The 22,138-nt window shown below is 39.1% G+C and overlaps 1 protein-coding gene across 5 annotated transcripts in view; it reads right to left on the reverse strand.

Annotated features, from left to right (window-relative positions):
- Positions 1-22,138, reverse strand: part of COL14A1 (collagen type XIV alpha 1 chain) — a 137,712-nt gene that overhangs the window by 7,618 nt on the left and 107,956 nt on the right. For all 5 annotated transcript variants that reach the window (XM_067290214.1, XM_067290210.1, XM_067290208.1 and 2 more), the window contains exons 40-45: positions 20,864-20,917; positions 12,126-12,179; positions 9,753-9,824; positions 7,596-7,631; positions 7,068-7,134; positions 6,377-6,565 (exon numbers count right to left, since the gene is read on the reverse strand). In XM_067290214.1, coding sequence (XP_067146315.1) covers positions 6,377-6,565; positions 7,068-7,134; positions 7,596-7,631; positions 9,753-9,824; positions 12,126-12,179; positions 20,864-20,917 — 472 coding nt within the window. The remainder of the gene's footprint in view (positions 1-6,376; positions 6,566-7,067; positions 7,135-7,595; positions 7,632-9,752; positions 9,825-12,125; positions 12,180-20,863; positions 20,918-22,138) is intronic.

Here is a 22,138-nt window from a genome sequence, read left to right on the forward strand (position 1 = left end):
TCTGTCATCAACAGTTGAATTCCACCCATGTTTAAAGATTAATTTCTCATTCGAACCTCTTGTCCTGCATTCCAAATGCAGCCTGCAGATATCTAAAATTTGTTTAGCCTTGGCTTGCTTGAAACATATGGAGAGACTCCTCTGTTGCAATTCCTTCATTTGCACCTTCATTGCAGGTTTTTAACATGGTAAATTCATCTAAATTGCCTCTTAATATATGTGCCTTGTAAGGAAATGTTTGCTATTTGCAAAATGCAGAGTCTGTATGTGTGGATTACTTTGATCACGAAAAGACTGGCCCATGATAACTATCTGAAATCTACACAGATGTTTAGTATAAGGGCCGTTGTTTACCCTACTCTATGATAACACTAAATGTTGACTACAAAGACAATTGCCACAATGATTTCAAATCACAGCCTTCCATGCACTCAACTATTATTTTTTACACAAACAAGTATATGCATCCATATATGGTGTTCACAGGAGAAATTATAGCAGTAAGAAATGATAAATATGGAACAAATCTAACCAAGCTAAGAATAAAATATTCATTGTGGAACAATTTATGAAGCTCCCTCACAAGGCAAACTTTCTTTGAAATCACCTGGGTATCAAGTTCCTAAAGCAAACATGCTGAAGGCCAAGGTATAAGTCTGTTTCAGGTTTCTTTTGGTTTCTTTTCCAGTAAAATTTACACAGGTGAAAGAGAACATAAACACTGAAGCAAGGAAACCTACTCCCAAGGCGAAACTCACAGAAATTAGAGACACAAGCACTCCGTAAGCTCCCTTAAAGGACTTTCCACCAAAGGTCTTTAATGAGAGTAAGCTGACAGATTCACAGACCTCTTGGTCATAGTTAATGGCTCCCTCTTATAAATCACAAAACATTCAGAATTCACCCATTTCTCTTTATATTGAGTCTACCTTTGCATTTCATTAGAGCATAGCTCAAAGAAAGTCAACCAGACTCTCCATCGCTCTCCATGTACATTATTGTAAAAGTTAATCCCTGTTAGGGATAAAAATGCGTGTCAAAACTTGTCATTTGAGTTCATTTGGCTTCAAATTCTAGTAACTCTTTTCATATTTGTTCTCAGGACATACTTCAACAATACCTTCAAAACATCTCTCCCCCTTCAAGCTAAACATTTTTGTATGTCTTGACTCCATTCAAAATAAGCAGTGGCTTGGGTTGAGCCCTGTGGAAGTGACAAGCAACTTAAATCAATTATTTCCAACCCTCTGTTAAAGATACCTCTGACAGTATCAGTTACTAAAAACAAAACCAAGATCATGAACTCATTCTGTAGAAAGGAAGATGAATTGTCCATGGCTTCTGCAAAAAGAGAAATCTTAGGTACTGCTTATGTACTTTTGTCTTCAAGAGAGTATGGTCATCTGAGGAGAGTTGCGTAATGCAATTAAAAAATTTTGAACTACTACGCAAAATTGCCCTCTTTTAAAGGTGTTCAGTTGTAACCATAGTGTATAACAACATGCGGTGATTTTTTACCCATATGAAACTAAAATTGGAAACAAATTATTTAATTGACTCAACTGGCAAAACTTCCATTTAACTCAATTAGAATTTAGCCATCAGAGCTGTAAACGTGGTTTTTGATAACACACATTTAACTAGCTCTTTCATATGAAGCCAGGAAGCAAATATGTATGCAGCTGTGGTTGAGAATAGTGACTTTCACAGTGACAGCTTAGGTATTTATTATATTTTCATAATAGCAGGATGGAATCAGCAGCCACAAGTTTTGCACATCACTTCAGGACAAGTCATAAGAGCAGAAGTCCACCCAGTGGTAAAAAAAGAACGGCATTTTCACAGCATTTGAAAGCTAGCAGCGCACCAGTGTAATTTTTACTACTGATTTTATAATTTCACTCAGGATTGGAAAAAACATCTAGATGTTATAAAAACAACTGAAAAAATTTGGACTGGAAAAGTCCAAATTCTTCCAGAATACTCAGAAACCAGACACTAGTTATTTAAGTCCCTGTTCATAAACAGAAAATTAAAACAAAAGCTGTTGAAACTATTAAAAATAAAAATAGAAATCAGTGCTGTGAATAATCAGTGTTTCCAAAACTCCTGCATTTATGCAAATATGTCAGGGAGCAAAATACTAGTAATTTATCCAGGATTAGATACTGTAGGGGAATGATGACACAGTATGGCCTCCTTAACCTTTAAGTCATTGGTCTGATTCAAATGGCGTGTTGGGGCACCACTAAAATGTCAATATCGCTAAAAATATTGGGGTAGCCAGAGATGTTTATTACATCATTAAAAAAAAATTACAACAGTTAAGACCCCACAGCGTGCAACTAAAACAACAATCAATTGGTAAAACCACATGACAAATGCACTGGTGGGATCCCAATCCATTCACTAATGTCTACACTGAAAGAAAAGATCTCAACTGGCAATAGACCCAGAGAACTAGATTTGTCAAGAGAATGAATTACCCTTTCTCACTGAGGTGGTCTTTCTTGGACTGACTAGCTTAGAGTATTAGCAGTGAGAACACATTAAGGAACGGGAAGCCCTGGGCCTGGAAGTTCAAGTGGAGGTTTCTAGCACAACTCAAAGACACTCTCTCACTCCGAGCCTCCTTCCAAAAACTCTGATTAATGCTTGGCAGAGTGACAAAGGAAACAAGGGGAAAGAAGCTATTGGCCAGGCAAGTTAGCAAGGAAGTTCACTGATTTCAAGATCTTTCACTGCTGACATTTCCAGCAAAGCTCTCTTCAGTGCATAATTTCTAACCAATTTCTAACCACTCTGCATTTAAAAGTCCCCACATCTCACAAATGCAGACTGAATGCTCGGCGGGCAGGAGAGGTGGATGAGAGGAAATGTCTAGCCTCCCCCTACTTTCTCTCTCCCCAGTCTAACGACACCTTTTCATTCAGCTCAGAGCCAGTAATAGGTTCTTGCAGCAACCTCGATAGCTTGAACTCTATAGGAAAAAAAGCAACAATCTACTAGATAAAGAAACAGGTCTTTTTTTTCTTCTTCTTCTTCTAATTAGTCTATTATTTTTTAGTATGCTCTGCTGGTACTGCTGCCACTCTTGGAAGTTGACTTTCAGTGTTGCTAATCTGGCACTGTTTTTGAACATAAAATTAACTTCATATACAACAAAAATGACAAAAAGAAACATATTGTTCATAAAGACTTCTAAGTGGCTGGCTGGACATGACAGGACTATAAATTGTGACTTTATGAAAAAGATAAATGCAAACAATGCTTGAGACCACAGCAAAGGATGGGTTTTGAGTCCATTTATCCTCCTTTCTCTAGTCACTGGAAACTGAGTAGACTTTAGTCCACAAGTAGGATCATTCTTACCTGCTAATTCACTGTATGATATGTAGTTGGGAAGGCAGTGAGAACTGGGAATATACAAAAAACTTATTAATTTCCACTACCACAAAGCTGGTAAAACTAATTTTTACCTTTTACTGTTCTGTTTTGGGGGCAGACTAGAGCAATCTCTGTGGAAATGGATTCTGAAATCTCCTAGGGTCTGTGCAACTCAGAAAGCCATGATGTGTTTCTGTTAAATAAACTACTATTACATCAATCACTCATCAGTCCAAAGTTTCAGCTGTTTCTGAAGAAATTAGATCCTCAAGGAGTAATAAACTATCCTGTAATTTTTCCTAGATTCTGAATGAGCTCCTTCCTCTTCCTTGCAGGTTCTGTTACAGATTCCTGTTATGTGACTGAGCTAAAAACCATTTCCACTCCAAATAAACTAACCAATCATTTTGTCTTTAAGTTTATCCATAGATTCTCAATTCTTAAAACAATCTCATTTTAGGCTGTAAATACAGTAAAACAATCTCAACATTTGGCATCATGTACCAGTACAGGTTGGGGACTGACCTGCTGGAAAGCAGCTCTGCCGAGAAGGACCTGGGAGTGCTGGTGGACACCAAGTTAAGCATGAGGCAGCAATGTGCCCTTGTGGCCAAGAAGGCCAATGGTATCCTGGGCTGCATCAGGAAGAGTGTTGCCAGCAGGTCGAGGGAGGTGATGCTCCCCCTCTACTCAGCCCTGGTGAGGCCACATCTGGAGTACTGCGTCCAGTTCTGGGCTCCCCAGTACAAGAGGGATGTGGCACTACTGGAGCAAGTCCAGCGAAGGGCTACAAAGATGATTAGGGGACTGGAGCATCTCTCTTATGAGGAAAGGCTGAGAGAGCTGGGCCTGTTTAGCCTGGAGAAGAGAAGGCTGAGAGGAGATCTTATCAACATGTACAAGTATCTGAAGGGAGGGTGTCAAGAGGATGGAGCCAGACTCTTTTCAGTGGTGCCCAGCGACAGGACGCGAGGCAACGGGCACAAACTGAAACACAGACACTTCCATCTGAACATGAGAAGAAACTTCTTCACTGTGAGGGTGACAGAGCACTGGCACAGGTTGCCCGAAGAGGTTGTGGAGTCTCCTTCTCTGGAGATATTCAAAACCCACCTGGACACGATCCTGTGCAACGTGCTCTAGGTGACCCTGCTTGAGCAGGGGGGTTGGACTAGATGATCTCCAGAGGTCCCTTGCAACCTCAACCATTCTGTGATTCTGTGATCAGTCACGTATTATGAAAATCTGCAGAGAGCTCTGGCTGCCTGATTATTGTTCGTGAAGCCTGCTTGTTAAGAGCTTGCTCTCTACCATGCACAAAATTCTCCACAAGCGCTCTCTGCCAAAATCAGTCCATTCTAGCATCAGCTATTTATAGAGACAGGAGTAGGAACACAAAGGCCACATTATGGTGCATTATTCAGTTATGACTATCTAATACTTTTTTTTCTTTTTAATTTGAACTTTTACCTTTTCTGTGGTCACTCTATTGCCAATGTTGTCTCTTACAGATTAATATCACCTAACCTGCACCACGATTCATTTAAACTACTATATCTAATCCCTCTGTGATTTCAGTGTAGTACAGCATGCAGAGTCTGGACCTCAGCACAACAAATACAAAGAAGATACATGCTAAATGCTGGGTCAGAAGTTTACCTTTCATAGCCTGGCATTTTGATACCTCCATTCCAGAAGCCCCAGCAAAATATCCTGTGTGCTCAATAGTTCCTGTCTAAGAAGACATTTAAAATATGCTAATATATTATGGAAGTAATTACCCTGAAGTCTGCACTCATTTTCTCCAGGTCACCATTTTTAAAGTCAGTTACTCATTTGCTGCCTCTTCCAATTTTCTTTCATTGTTGTCCCCTGCCCCCTCCTTCCTTATTCTTTCTGGACAATGTCTTCTCTTTGCTCAGCAACATCTGACAAGTCAGTACTGTAAAACTTGCCTCTTTTAAAAGAAGATGGTAATTAGAATTACAGTTCTGAGGGGAAGGAAGGTCCAATAAACTCATACGTCACTCAGAGACTTTCTCCTCAAAACAATGCTTTAACTCTGGTCTTCATGGCTAGTGCAATGATCTGCTGAACTATTAGGTCCCTGAACTGAGCAGCTTTTATAACAATTCATTTTTAAAACCTAATTAACAGATTTTGTAATAACAACAACAATTCTTTACTCTTGAATAGTACATTTCTTTTGGGGGTTTTCTGGTGGTCTTTTGGGTTTTCAGTCACTTCCTTGGATAAGGATTCACTTTCACAGACATGGATCTACTCAGTACTACCTCTGTGAGGTAGTCCAGTACACAGAAGTTTCCCAGTGATGCACAGATAGAAAGTAAATCACAACACGGAACTTGTTTCTTTACTGGACAAAACTGGAGGAGGAGGAAGGAATATAGCCCTACAAGTAAGAAAATAGAGTTCTTGCAAGTAGAGAGTTAATTGTATTATTTCTCTCTGCCTTCCCTATTTCCTGTTCTTGCTCCTTCCATCCCCTTACAAACCACGACTTCTTTTTCTCTTCTGATCAACCTTGCTCCTTTCATAATTTAGAAATCTTCAGATTGATATGCATATCAAAGTTAGCAGGAAAGCTCAGTCTTTCACCAGCACTAACCTTTCAGTTTTCATGCTGATTTTCTTCAAAATCTCCTTTGTTTATACATTCACAGCTCCATCTCACTTCAGAACCTCCTAAAATGCAAGCATGATGTGATGTGCCCAGTTAGACATCACCAGTCTTCAGCACTGGAGGCATCAAACCTCAGCCTGATCCTGCCACATCACATCCTGCAAAGCCTGCATTACTTTCAGGACTGAAAGTTTCCAGAGCTTTCATTATGGTCTATGTTGAGCTCACCAATCAAGTATCAAGAAAACTTTTGTTCTCATGATAAATTTAGACCGGGGAAAAAAGCCATTTAATTGTATCAGAAAAGGTAAGGTACTTTTTGTACATGTGAAATATGAAGCCTACCTCTTTCTCCTGGTCTTCCTGGTTGACCAGGACTTCCTGGAAACCCTTGCATGCCTGGTGATCCTTGCTCACCCTGTGGCCCTGGAGACCCTGGCCGACCTGGTTCCCCAGGAGGTCCTGCAATGGTTCGTGTCGAGACAGACTGGCTTGGAATCTGGTTCAGAATTGAGTTATATCTTGCCATATGACCTAGCAGGAAAAAATGTCATCATTTTCAAGTTGCACTGGAGAATCTGTTTCAGCTATGTTTGAACAGAGCACTGGCAGGTCCCCAAGGCTGTGGTCTGTCATGTTAGCGAATTTTGATAATATGATGTTTGTGCTTGTTGGTGGAGAAATAGTGATTTAGGGATACACAGACGAGAGGAAGAGCTATTGTGTAGAATTACATTTCTTTGCTTTGGTGGTTTTTCTGGTATTTTATGTCTATAAAAATTTTAAAATTGTTATAGCAAAACCTTCTGTATATTCTAATAGCCTGGAGACAATTACAGCATTTTTGATGCCTGATGGTAATCAATTCTAGTTAGACATAAATCCAGTTGAACATAAATCTAGCTGAACATAAATCCTGTGTAGCCTAAAACCAACAGATCCCCTTGGATGCTGTGAAAAGCATCATATTTATAAGGAACTGGCAGGAAGAGATCCATTCTAGAGATAGGAACATATGAACTATCGATGTACTTACCCTGGATGAGTTGTTCACACACTTGACGAGCAACAGCACGCACCATTGCTTGGGACTGGAGATCACCCTGGATAACAACAGCAGCAGTATAATAACACACTGTTTTTTATCATTTCTCTCTTGAAAATATTCAGAGCAATGAAAGACATTTATTATCCCTGAGAGAGTATATTCTCACAGATGAGGAAAAAAGCCAAAAAAGTTTGGGTATTTCCCTGGTTCCCATTACTGTTTTCAGTCAGCAGAGGTCTGAGAAGATAACCCTAATGAGAGATTTGGGGACATGCTTAACGTCACATACTCCTCACTTTCAAAACATTAATGTAGCTACATGTTAAGACAATGCCTGAGAAAGGAGGAAAGTTTGCCTGACTGAACACAGAACTCTATTGGGTCTGTGAACACAGAGAAACATAAATGGTTGGAGAAAAGTTTTTTTTTTTTTTTTTTTTTAATATGAGATACAAGGTCAGACCAGGAAAAAAAAAAGAAAAAAAAAGGTGGCTCACATACAAGTGTAAGACTTACCCGCTCACCCCTTTCACCCTTAGCCCCTGGAGCACCCTATGAAAAAATTAAATACGATATCAATTCTCTGTTTTTTCTACCTCAAAACTTTGAAACCCTTGATATAGTCTCCCTTACAACAATACAGTGAAAGCAAAAAAATCCCCAACACACAAAGTTTCAGGATACTATGTGACAATAATATAACATAATATAATATAATATAATATAATAATATAATAACATACTTTTTCCATTTCAGTATGCAACTTGGCAATTCCAAAGAGATAACAACTCTCCCAGGGGTTTCTGACCTCTCAGTTTTTCCTCACTTTGTGTCTGAACTCCTGGGGACAAGTGAGCAGTGTTTCCTGAGCAGATTACCACTACAGGAGTGTAACAGCCGTCTTGGGGGAAAGAGAAGGAACTTCTGCTCTCTTGTGACTTATTCATTCACATACTGAATTCTGTAGACTAAAAAGGCAGCAAGGGCAGGAGACCAGGTGATGCATTTCACATGGATGAAATGCATCTAATATGAATCTGAGAAGACTGATGGGAGACAAAACATCAGCCTGAAATTTGTAGCGTTTGTTGCTCCAAGTATCTGTATCCACTATGAACAGGGTCAGCAATAGGATTATACTGCAAAGAAAATTAAGTATGACATTAGAGATAGCGTAATACTGTATCAATGGCCACGATGATTATGCACTGGAGTACGTTGTCTAAAGCAGTTACAACTTTTCCAATGGAGGTTTTTGAGGGCAGGTTAAACATCTCTCAGTAACTGCTAAAATGAGGAAAGGTTTGTATGAAGAGGTAACCAGGCAACTGATGCATGGTTGAGGCATATCTTGGGAAAGAAGAAAGTCCTAAAATCACTGCAAGATTCTTTCTAGACTTCTATCCTAATTTTTGGAAAGACATTTATTGAAATTCAATTATTTTTCACCCACCTAGCTGTTTTTTCAGAACTGTTAAGAGTTTAAACATTCATAGTGCAAGGCTTACATGATGCACAGGAATATCTACACTCCAGGAAATTTAGTTCAATATCTGAAACATGTGTTTGGACAGGAACTAAAGAGTCAACATGTTATACATTGATAGTAATAAGTTCCATAGCTCATCAAATCTCTTTAATAGCCTTCATGATTACACTGAGAAACTATGCAGAACTGGGCACTAGGTTATCATCTTTGCTTATATATTATCAGTCATTTCATTCCCCCATTTAGCCAAATAAAAATGCTTGCATTGGACTAAATCTCCAAAGCAAAAAAAGTCTAGTCTACAAATCAAGTCAGAAGTGCACACTGTCATGTTCAGCTGCCTTTTAAAATTAAATACAACATTCACTTTGATATATGGAAAAAATTTGACCAGGCTTTATAATTAACCAAATGTTCAAATTTTATAATAGAACAAATTATCTGAACTGTTGCAGAGAAAAAAAGGTCATTGAAAATCTTCCAAAACTGTACCTTTTACGTAATTTACACATTAATTTTATAGCTGGACTCTCTTCTTGTAGTTAAACTGTTTTCTTTGATAATAAAGAAAATGACATTTGAAAGACAAACTTAGTACTAGAGCTTCTCTTGGTAAAATTGAGGGTGTAATTTTGCACTCACTGAAGTTGGTGGTCAACTGTTCTGCAGCTGAAATCTATAATGACATTATAGAAAAAGGCGTGATCTTTCTGTCAGTTGCCCTGATGTAAATTAAGAGTAACCACAAGTCAGTTTTTCATTCATGCAATAGTTTTTACAATCCAGCTTGAAAATCAGAATGAAGTTATTTTGGAAATATTCAGGTTAATAAATAGCATACTTTATTTTCCTAAGAGTTGTTTGAAATACAAAGGAAAAAAAGGAGAATGTAATTACACACAGACTACAAATCCACATCCTGTTATGTTTTTAAACTTGTGTTTTAACCTTGTCTTTTGACTCTTTCATCCCTATATTCCAAACACTGTTTGCAAAATCAACAAATAAATTTAAGTATGAAAAAATCAACAAAGAAAGACCAATGTGATGTTTGCTACCCACTAATTGTAAACAGATCATGAGCTACAAATATTCTGTAGCTCTGTGCAATGGTAAAAGCAAAGATCAGAAACCAATTAATGCAACAATAGCAAATATAGCAATATTAATTTATTTTACTCACAGGAGCTCCAACATCACCCTGTGGCCCTTGGCTTCCTGTAACACCTGGAACACCTGGAGCACCAGGTATTCCCTACATAGAAAAAAGAAAGCAAATACTTAGCGGTGATGACAATCAACACCCATGAAGCCTATTGACAGAAATAACTGTGTGATGGAGAGTAACTGTACAAAGCACTACTCTTTCACTTAAGCATTAAGAGAACCTGTTATTGTAGTTGCACTGTTAAGCACAGGTAAATGTCAAAGCAAGAAGGCTACAAATTTTGTGGCTAAGTGTGGTCCTTTATAAAATCCTAAGGGCAAATGACTGAAATAACAGTAAAACACATGCAAACTCTTTTCTTTTTTTTCTTCTTTTTTTAAAAGAAAGAAACACATTGATATAGAAATACATTAAGAATTAACAATCCTCACAAAAAATCAGGATAAAAAGGTCCATTTCTGAATTTGAGAAAAATCATTAGGGTTGCTAGCCAACTTCCTCTGTCTCCTGCTCTATAGAGGAACGAAATGTCCTGGCCCCGTGGGCGCTGCCAGCCCTTCCTGGCCCTGTCACATCCGCGGGCCTCCCATCTCAGCCCAGCTCGGGGCCATCAGTCCCTGCCCTGCGATGCTGTAGCGGTGCTGGCTCCAGCCTGGCCACGGCCCTCGCCCTGCCCAACCACAGGCCCCCCTAACCCCGACCCCAACCCATGGGGGCCACAGCCTAATTTCATGGGCTGCCAAGTTGTTGAGCACCATGTAACCTGCCCTCATCACCTGCTTCTAGACCAATATGGAGAAACCTTATGCACTAGACTTTAAACTGTATCACAAATGAGAAATTTCTAATAAAAACTAAGCATTTTAACACATTCCATGAGGTACTGTGACTCACTAGATAATGACAGTCTCCATTCAAAACTAAAAATGAATGGCTTACAGCTATTGAACTGCTTTGTTCTGTTATTTTTGATTTAGGAGCTACTGGTACTTAAGTTTATTAGTTCAGCATTCAGATGAGGAGGAGTAAAAATCAGGAGACTGTACATAGGATGTTCCCTTTTAATATCTATTTTCTTGTAATTAATGTAAATGTAATAGTCTGTCTTGTTTCCTGATCTGCTCAACTGTAATAAAACAATTTAACACTTCAAGTTACATGATATATTGTTTTTATGTTGAAATACTTTAAACTGGTAAATCCAAACACAGACAATGCTTCCATGTTAACAACAAAACTGCAACTTCAGGTCCGGATTTTGACACCCTTATTCAGATAATCTTTGATTTCATCTGATCTACATGCAAAGTATGGGACCATATTGGCAAAAATCTGGCTATTGGAGTTTAAATATTCCATATCACAAAGAAAATGGCTTATGCCTCAATACATCTCTACTACAAATGTCGCTGGTGTTTGCATTGCTCCTAATCAACAGGTTACCACAGACTGGGCAACTCCACCAATGCTGATCAGTTTTGGGGCTTGACAGATATTTCCATTCAGATTAAATGAGGATAATAAAGAACACTTTTCCAAGGACTCAGCTGAATATGAGCTAAGTAAACAGCAAGAAAATGCAAAGAGAAAGGTATTTGCAGGGAACCAACATAGCAGCTACATCTCCCAGGCATAAACAGGTTTGCCAGTCAAAGACCAGAGATGCTAGGAGAAAAGACAACAGAGAAGCACATATTGCAGGAAAAAGAGCACTGAAAGCACAGCCCTGAGAAAAATACTTGAGAAAAATGAACTCATATTGGGTGTTTTCCCAGGCATCGATTGCTGAACTTAAAACTACTTTCCACCAAGAAGGCATTAACCTTGCCTCTAACTGCCCCAGCTGAGAAGAATGAGACTAATTCCAGAGGCTAAGGGCAAAGCATTGCCCTCAAACACAGGTCTTGTTTTGAAGGCTGCATGTGGCCTCTGTTGTCTTTCTTGATGACTCTATGAGAGCATCTGAATACTTGCAAACACCTCCAGCAATGCAGGACCAAGCAAAACTCATTGGTTCACTTCAACTAACAAGTCCAAATTGGAATTTCTTACAAAAACAGATTTCAGTCTTGTATTCAGTCTTGCAAAGAGCATTAATTCCCTTTATACGGTGCAGTTACTTGACTGAATGCAAACTATCAATCTATTGATGGAACAACTGTCTTTCCTCCCTACGGGAGACGTTTTTTCTTGAGCTAAGTAAGAATGGAAAGAAATTACACCGGATGAGGAGCTCTGCCAACCACATGAGTCATGTGAGAATTTCAACTTCCAAGGACAACCCTTGGCCTTGGTCTGTCTTCTGAAAGCTAGATAACAGACTGTGACCTACAATCCCCCAAAGTCCTGCTGACTTTTATAGTAACAGATTCCATGGGCAACACTCACCACTGGGCCAGGAGGTCCTTGTGGCCCTGTGGGTCCATCTTTGCCAGGAAGGCCCTAGAAAAGAGAAATATATGCAATTTGTCAGCTTTTTTTACACATTATTTCTGTGTATGCTTATGAAGAATGAATCTGTTCCATTCATCTAGAAGACTTTTTTTTCTTTATTTTTCTTAAATTAAGAAATGGTGGTACAGTTGTTCTAGAAGAAGGGTATTTCTTTATTTGCACAGGGGAGGGTTAGTTTCTGAAAAAGACCAACCTATAGCGTAGCCTACATTCAACGAAATTCTAAGTAAAGCCTCACAATACTTTTGAAGTAAGAAGCAGCAATGCAAAAGTTTTGTAATGGCACTTTCGACCTCTGAGTGAATTTCACTCATAATACTGCTGCAATGAGGTAAATGAGAGGATTTGCTGTCAAACTTCTTTACCATGAGATGGGTCACAACTCTAAATCTGTTCTCACTGCTTGCAACTATTCATAGTCACACTGATTAAGTGCTGAAAGATGGTAACTGAGAGTACATTTCTCTGCCCAGCAATACTGTACATATGTACTAGCAATCACAGGTCCTGATTCAGGAAGCTACGTAATGAGACTTCGATAGGAATGCTCATGTGGTTTAAATTATGAACGTGCTTCAGAGCTTCCAGAAATTACAGCCAGAAACTAAAGATAACTTGGAGACTGGAAAGCAAGGAAATCATAGAAGAAAGACTAACCAGATGTAAAAGAAAATACACTATCAATAAAGTATTCTTGCAAATTAACCAAAATGCACTTTTTGCAGCCACATGCTATAAAGCATAGGTTTCTGAGCATAAGTCAAATCTTTAATTACTATACAAACTAAAAAGGGAAATATGATCTGAGCACTGGCTCAAGAAAAGTATATGGAGGTGAGAGTAGAAGGAAACAGAGGTTTTCACAGAATCACAGAATCGCTGAGGTTGGAAGGGACCTCTGGAGATCATCTACTCCAACCCCCCTGCTCAAGCAGGGTCACCTAGAACACATTGCACAGGATTGCGTCCAGGCGCGTTTTGAATATCTCCAGAGAAGAAGACTCCACAACCTCTCTGGGCAACCTGTGCCAGTGCTCTGTCACCCTCACAGTGAAAAAGTTTTTCCTCATGTTCAGATGGAAGTATCTGTGTTTCAGTTTGTGCCCGTTGCCTCGCGTCCTGTCGCTGGGCACCACTGAAAAGAGTCTGGTCCCATCCTCTCGACACCCTCCCTTCAGATACTTGTACACGTTGATAAGATCTCCTCTCAGCCTTCTCTTCTCCAGGCTAAACAGGCCCAGCTCTCTCAGCCTTTCCTCATAAGAGAGATGCTCCAGTCCCCTAATCATCTTTGTAGCCCTTCGCTAGACTTGCTCCAGTAGTGCCACATCCCTCTTGTACTGGGGAGCCCAGAACTGGACACAGTACTCCAGATGTGGCCTCACCAGGGCTGAGTAGAGGGGGAGCATCACCTCCCTCGACCTGCTGGCAACACTCTTCCTGATGCACCCCAGGATACCATTGGCCTTCTTGGCCACAAGGGCACATTGCCGCCTCATGCTTAACTTGGTGTCCACCAGCACTCCCAGGTCCTTCTCGGCAGAGCTGCTTTCCAGCAGGTCAACCCCCAACCTGTACTGGTGCTGGGGGTTATTCTTCCCCAGGTGTAGGACCCTGCACTTGCCTTTGTTTTGAAAGTGTTTATGTTCATACACACAGTAAAGAACATTCTAAACTCCATATCTCATAGAACTTCAGAAAAAAAAATTCACATCTTCTTGGTTTTGTACTTTTTTCTGACATGGTTTTAGTAACGAATATATCATGAACTAGTGGTTTTATGCTTTACATAATTTGGAAACTATGATTCAAAAGTTCTTTTATATGGCACAAAAAATCTGGTTTGGGATTATCTGTCGTGTACCTGGAAAGGATTTTTAATTCCACCAGAAGAGCATTTTGGTCATAAAATAAGCCATGTATTCCATTCATATACTGTCATCTGTGCATCCTTAGACTTGATAAGAAAATACTTTTCTATTTTGCAGTATAGCCATATGATTCCTGAAGCTACATGGTTCAAAATAGGCCCCCTATCACAATAAGAACTAAAGCAAATGTATCTTTATTTCAATGTCACTTTGCTGTTACTACATGACAGCAATTTTCAGATATATATGGAGAAAAGAGTCTAAGCCTAGCTCAACTCAAATAAAAGTATGTTCAGTCCTCAAACTGTTTTTTCTAGAGGAAAGAGAATGCCACAAGAAACTGTGAACTACATTTAAAATGATAAACTAGGGTTTCTGATATTGTCTGGAAGAAGCATTTAGTCATGAACAAAGTTTTGAAAAATTCATTGACAGCCATCTTTCATAGTCTTTACAACATGGCCCCATAAGATAACACAAACTAGCCTATCTCCTTGTTCTTGCAACAGTTTGACTTTCAGAAAGACCGATACCTTCATATTTACTGAAATATTTCACTTTTTAAAAGCAAAGATTTAAAATCTGCTTTTATTTTTGATCAGTCCTAGTGCAGGATGAAAACTGGTTGGGCCCTCTTAAAGGCTTAAGTACCAGGGGAGGGAATGGAGAGCTTTCCACCGACTTCCAGGATCTAATGTGGATTCACGCAGATGTCATAAGCAAAAAATAATGCTGTATGCCCCTCTTTTCTCCTATCCCAGTCAAACAACAGAATCAACACTATGATCAGAAATGTTACATTTTCCTCAAAATTTATTTCTTCTGAACAATAATCTTACTGTTGGTTGCTCAAGAAACATCTCCTTTCCATTCTCCTAGGATTCATTCCTCTTGGCACTGTCTCTGTATCTCTTGGCCACATAAAATCACCTCCTACTCTATTTGTTAGATGTGAAAATTTTTATTTATAAATTAAGTAAGTCAAACAGAGGTTCGGTTCAAGAAAGAGTATGGCAATATCTATTCTCTCACACAGGCAAAAAGACGAAGGTTACTTGTTTATGCTGCCAACAGGGTTTGAATATGATGTTCCTGAGATCATCCGACGGCCAGAATGGATCTGATACTCACTCTGAACATGTCAGTAGTGAGCAGTGGAGATTAATAGGTAACAAGAAACTGGCAGAAAGACTGGAAATGTATTTTTTCTGGCTGTTTCTCCCATTATTTTTGGTCTGTGTAATGTAAAGGAAACTGTGAGAATTCACAAAGTTGTATTCGGAGCACTGAAACCTTAAAGAATACTATTCACTCTCTCATTTACTGAAGTCTCTTCTCTTTGTTCACCCTGAACAGCCTCAGAATGACTGGAGGAATTACATGGCACCACAGCAGTGTCTTTCTGATGGAGGACTATCCAGGACAGGAATGACAGTGTACAGGGCTACTGAATCTCAGCATGCAGCTGCATGTCCAAGAGCTGGGTGTGACAGTTTTTCATGTGTGACCTCAGATTTTGGGCAGTTTAGACTCAAGCTGAGTGTTATTTTGTAGAGCTAACTTGAGTTAAGGCATATTTTGATAATGGCCTGAAAGACAGTCATTGAGAAAATAATATAATGTGTGTAGCTTTCTATGACAGAATTTTTTATTAGGGTTTTTTTTTTTGCCTGAATCCAAATGGCATCACAAAATGTAGGCACCACCTAAACCCCTGTAGAATCTTAGCTCTGTTAAAATCTCAGCCCTGTTCAAGTCAGTGAAAATTGTCAGCGGAAACTCCTCAGTTTTTGGTAGTTTAGACTTTGTTCTGGGTATTCATGGAGAGGTGATTTTGCAATTAAGACTAGACACTGGCAAAAATTCAACTGAAGCTACTGAGTTCAGGCTTGAAGTACTTTCACGCACACAAATTTGTCTCAAAATATGCAACTGTTCTGCATAGATAAAAGTATTTTGACTAATCTTTATTCCTGTGTGAAGTCATTGTTATTGTCAGAGAAAAATCCCCTAAATGATTAATTCAGTGTATTACAGTGCCACTCACAAAAGAAGATTTTGCATCAACGTGAGCTGTTTTTAATTAACGGTAACCCAGAAAAAGAGAAGAACGTGGCTTTTTTTGAAAACTTTGCTCAAAACACACAGCCTTTATTCAGCCACAGTAGGCTAGTTCTGCCTCAACACACAATAATGCTGACTTAGCATAACCTCCTCTCCTTGTGAAACTACCAGTAGCAGCTAATACCCAATATTCGGAATAATAGCTGAAATTCGGAAAATATTTCTGTATTAATTCTTCATAATTTAAAGCACATATATTTTTTGCATGTTTTTTGTATTTCTCCATGCCACTAAAATTAAGATCTGGAGGGTAATAATCCTTTCCTCATGTAGCTGGGTCTGTCTGACTATGTCTATACTAGTAAATTAAACAGACCCAGAGGGCAAAAGATGTGGCACATATCCATACCCGCAGCTTCACAGAAAAGAATCCAGAGGTCCTAGTGGACAAGCATAACACGAGCCAGCAATGTGCCCCTGCAGCCAAAAGAAAGGCCAACGACATTCCTGGGCTGCATTAGTCAGAGTGTAGACAGCAGGTCCAGGGAAGTGATCTTTCCCCTCCCAGCAAAACAGTGTACAGTCGAAGTGTCTACTGGAAATGGCTTCTGATCTGGGCTGTCCCCTGAACCATGAGCTGAAAGGGCAGTAATCAGCACAGGCCAGCACTGGGCCTGGAGGAGTGCCTTCCTGCTCTCAGAGCATGCTGAGCAGGTGGAGAAAGGAGTTTGCCACTAGGAGCTGGAGCAACATCTAAGACACTGAATCATCCTCTCTTTCACACAGATGTACCTCACTGCTGGACCCATATCTGCAAGCAGAATAAGGCAGCACTGGTGAATGCTTCTGGACCCCAATGTAGCTGCAGCAGCTGAGCAAGAGAAAGCAATCATTAGACAGTGCAACCCTCTGATCCCACCTTACCAGACATATAGGGAAGCACATCCAACATAGCTTCCTCCAGGAGAACTTCCCAACCTTCTAAAGAAGAGTATGTCACTCCTCTGAATCATGCCCTAGCCATGCTTTCCTGAGCCAGGAGAAATATGGCCAGGAGGAGACACCTCTGAGGAAACCACCAGGCAACAGTGAGAAATGGCAAGGTCATGGGCACAGCAGATTCAAACTCTGGGTCCAGAGCTATGGAGACCCCTCCCTACACTGTGTTATCAAGAGGAACGTGCTTGTTGCTCAGGATGATACACTAGGCTTCTCTCATCACAGCTGTGTAGATCTGTCCTCTCGGGTGGCCTGCACTTCACAAAAAAGAATGGGAATTGTAACTGTGACCTGGCCTTGGATATGAGCCATGGTATATGGGAGATATGGGAAAGGAAAGACTTTTTCCCCTCTACTGACACCTCTAAAAAAGGGCAAGTCTCAGTCTGCTTCCAAACTTTATACTCTTGCTGAAAGAGATAAATCAAAGGCACAAGAGAATCTAATTACTGACTGTTCTGGCCACACACTAACCAACAGCATGATGTCAGTCTGGATTCTCTAGCATGTGCAAATCTAACTATTTTTTAAACATGCTATCTTGGGAGAGTTGGCATAGAAACACAATCTGATGTCTTTAGTACAACTTCTTTATATGGTCGGTTACAAATATGAGAGAGCAAGAGAGGACACCAAATATTTTCAAAACAAAACCATGTCCCCAGCCATAAAATTAGAAGAAACCATCTTGGATTTTATAATTTTTTTTATGACATTCTTTTATAACTGGAAGCTGACAAGAGGGGAAGGGACTGTTCTTAGTGTGACTCTGAAATGTAGATTTAAACCAGCTACCAGACAGATTAAAAACATTATTATGGCTATTCAGAGAGTTTGCTTTATTATTGGAAAACACATTTTTTTACTCTGTTTCAACCTTCACATAGTAATTTTATTTCACCTCACTTTTTTCATAGGGTGGGTGATTCATTGTGAAAATGATCTCTGTTTGAATTCTACACAACTGATTAGGGCAGATGCTCTATTTTTTTAAAATGAGTTACTAAAATCCAAGAAAAACATAAATATATAAACCAGAGATTAAAAATCAGAAGTTCAGAAATACAAAAAGAACTTTTGTAGACTCATTCTTGAATTAAAATAATAAGAGGAAGAAAAAGACCTTTTCTCAACTGATTTCAACAATAAAAACAGAAATGATGAATGCTAGAAATTAAAACAAAGAAGAAGAAAAAACAAAAGTAAAAGTGAAGTGATTTTGACTACTAGCAACTAGAAGAAAAAACTCTCCATTCAAGGACTTCTTGAATCTTATCACATTATCCCCAGTTCAGCAAAGCTCTCACATATCTCCCATTAAATACCAGTCCCATACTTACCTCCCATTAAATTCAGTGTGATTTAGCCATCTGTTTAAGTGCTTTACAGCACTGGATCCACTATAATTAAAATATTTCAATGAATAACAAATACTAATGAGAAAATGATGGCTAAGCTAAGAATAACATGGAAAATCTCAATTCTAGTTGTATAAAAACTGCAAAACAGTTTGAGAACTTGGCTAAGAGGAGGAAGCTTGACAAAGGGTATATTATACAAAAAGGCAATTTATTTCTTAGTAGTTTTCCAGCTCCCTTTTGCTGTTGCTGCAGTCATGCCTTTTAGAATGACGCCTTTCTCCAGTGCTTGCCCTTCAAAGAGATTGTGTAGTGAAATCACTGGTTTGAATCTTCACCCATTAAAAGCAATTACGTTGTCATAACTTCACTGGAATCAAATGAGTTACACCACCATAAAATTAGTATAACATCATTGTTTGTTGCCATAGAAATAATTGCAGCAGGACAATACTGCATAAGGGTCGCATAGAGCAAATAACTGGCTAATAGGCCTGACTCTATGAGATCTAGGCAATTTATGTAGCTCCTTTGTTTAACATCAGAAGAAAGTGAACTCATGAACCAATCATGATTATCATTTCTATATAAAATGGCAATTTATTTAATTGCCTGCCTTATTACAGATGACACTGGGGCCTTCTACAGAAGCAGCACTACATGCCTTTTCCCTGACTGTATCAAAAGCCTTTGCCTACGCTAGTCTTTTCCCCTGCTTTTCTCTGAAATGTCATCCCTCTGCATCAACCTGCTGAGTTCCACATGCAAGAGAACTAGACCAGTTCTGAACTGCTGGCTGACATCAAGACATGGCTGAGGACCTCCACTGCTAAATATAAAATTAGCTACAGCATAAAGTGAAAACATAAGGTTCTCTTCTTCCTGATACTGTGGAATACTCAGTGTCCCCAGCAATCAGAAATGCAGAAAGAGGAGGCACATACCACTTGCCACAACTTCAAGCACCAAGTCACCTGGACCTGGCTATGAGCAAGATTAGACAGGATGGTGGCAAGAACCCCAATGTCAGTCAGGCTCTAAGTCTTTATGAGCAGGTGACACCAAGCTTGGGGAATTTAGGGTAGAAAATTCCAGTAAGTCAAAAAGGACACACTTAAGACACGCAAAAAAAAAGAGCTTCTATACAGAAGAAGTCATAGTAGTATTATAAATTGGGAAAAGGAATACATTTACCTTCCTATTTCACTCACTGGGTGATAATGTTGTGCAAAATTTTCTTTCAATAAAAATACCTTCTTCTCTTGATTTTAGAGGAAGAAAAAAAACGATCAATGCATGGCCCAAACTCTACAGTAACTTCAGTGGAATACCTTACACATTTAAAGATATGCACATGCTTAAATTTGTAATAGTGGTCTTAAACACACGTATTACTGTAGGGATTATTTTATAATAAACTCTCAGTTCAATGCCAGAAACCCAAAGAAACTCCAGATTTCACTGCAGTTAAAGTCACATAAAATATCCCCAAAAAGGATCATAAATATATAAATGTTGTTTAAGAGAAATTAAAAGTCATATTTAATAGTGAACTTCCGCTGTAAAGAGTACCCTTGTACTACGCTAACAATCACTTTCAAGTACCTGACTAATAATATGAAAGAAAAGACTTGTTAGATGATGCTTTGAAAGTCCAGTCAATAAGGATTGATAATCGTTTCTAAGGAGCCTGGGAAAGCACTTACAGATTTAACTGCTTAAATTAATATGAAAGTTCTTTTACCAATACCTAGACAGAATGTAATTACTTCCATTTGTTCTACCACAAGCAGAAGAAAGTTGACTAAATGTCTACTCTGAGTAGTTTTCAAATGTATTTTTCTACATTCAGAAGTAAATTCCCTTTGTAGTTGTCTTCGTTATTTGTTAATTAGCTAGAAAGCAATTTTAGATTGTTGCATTGGATTGCATGCTAATTGTAACATTTACCCAGCATCCAATTTTAAATGTATATGCAAATGTACTAATTGGCAGTGCTGGTCACAGGTGACACCTATTCCTATGAAATAGATTAAATACAAACACAGTACAAGGTTCCTCATTACCATTCTAGTATTTCTCAACCCTGATCTAATACATGAAAAGATACTCCACCCCATCTCTGCCTTTTCTGCTGACTGGTGCAGACATATGGGTCTCCAGAAGTGGCAAAGTATAATAAATCAACCACACCGGCAAACATATCCCTTATCACAGAATCACAGAATGGTTGAGGTTGCAAGGGACCTCTGGAGATCATCTAGTCCAATCCCCCTGCTCAAGCAGGGTCACCTAGAGCACATTGCACAGGATTGCATCCAGGCGGGTTATGGAATGGAAATTCTTAAAACAAACAGACAATGCATTCATTTTACCTTACCCTTTGACCTTGAGCTCCGTCTCTTCCCGGTGAACCTGATGCTCCTGGAATACCCTAAGCATTATAAAGAGAGGGCAAATGCTGAGATCAACTTAATACAGTCCAACAAAATCACTTTCCAATGAAACTGTATTAAATGCTTTTGGATCAATGGGAGGAACTAGGGAATTTAGATACTGGGTGGAGCCATAGAAGAGATTCAGTAAAGAAAGCATTTCTGTCAAATGAGAGATGGTTAAACAGACCTTGTTAAAATGCACAGGTTTCATATCCACTCACTACAATCCTCTGTGAATAACGCAGACTACTTAGTCAAGTCAGGCTTCCTACTCCATTAAGCTGAAAAGAGAGCTCAATTTCTTACATCATTCCAGTTTCAAATCAGTGCAACTCCACTGCACTACATCAGTCCCTTAACCATTTCTCTCTCCTGTTTTTAAAATGGAGTCTGTTACCATATTATTTGAAGTCAGTGCAGTAGTAGCAAAGGGGGAAATACTTGACCAAGAATGATTTCATGAGTTACATCCAGCAGAGTTTCACATTCTTCAAATGAAATCTCACTCTCTGGCACATGGAAGGCCACAGAGCAGCAGTCTGGGACCACTGCTGCGGTGGTGCAGGAGGCTAACAAAACTGATTTATGAGGAAAGACTGTACAAGTTTACTATCCCTAGCACACGGTAACAAGAGACAGGGAACGTGGTAACAACCAACAAATATTGACGGGATATAATCAGCAGCAGAAAAGCATTTGTAAAAGGAAGAGCAAATGATCCTGAGAAGCAGCAATAAATTGAAATTAGGAAATGCAAACTCTATACACTAAATACCGGTCACCAAACTGAGAAAAGATTCACTGTGCACTACAGCTTTTTAAGATACTGATCTCATGAAAGATAGAGTCAAAAAAATTAAGTGGCTGATCTATCCTCCTAGATAACTCCAGGTGCAATTTTATGGGTTTAAAATGAAAACAAGCAGACAGTAATATGCAAGCAGAAATCTAAGAATGGATAGCCTCTGAGCCTAGAAAGACCCAATTTCACTGTTTAACAAGGTCAAGAAGATTAACTGGTTCTTTAAAATCAGACCCTGAATGATTTGGTCACTGCATATCAGCATACCCTGGATTCCTGATTTTAAACCTCCTCTCATATTCACAAAAGCAACACACTTCTCAACAGCTTTGGACACGTGCCTTAAGTTCACAACGATGTCAATTCGACATTCAAACTTACTCAGTAAGTGACAGATGAAACAATAACTAAGGCA

This window comes from Apteryx mantelli, chromosome 2, assembly GCF_036417845.1.
Source record: "Apteryx mantelli isolate bAptMan1 chromosome 2, bAptMan1.hap1, whole genome shotgun sequence".
Classification (NCBI taxonomy): Eukaryota; Metazoa; Chordata; class Aves; order Apterygiformes; family Apterygidae; genus Apteryx; species Apteryx mantelli.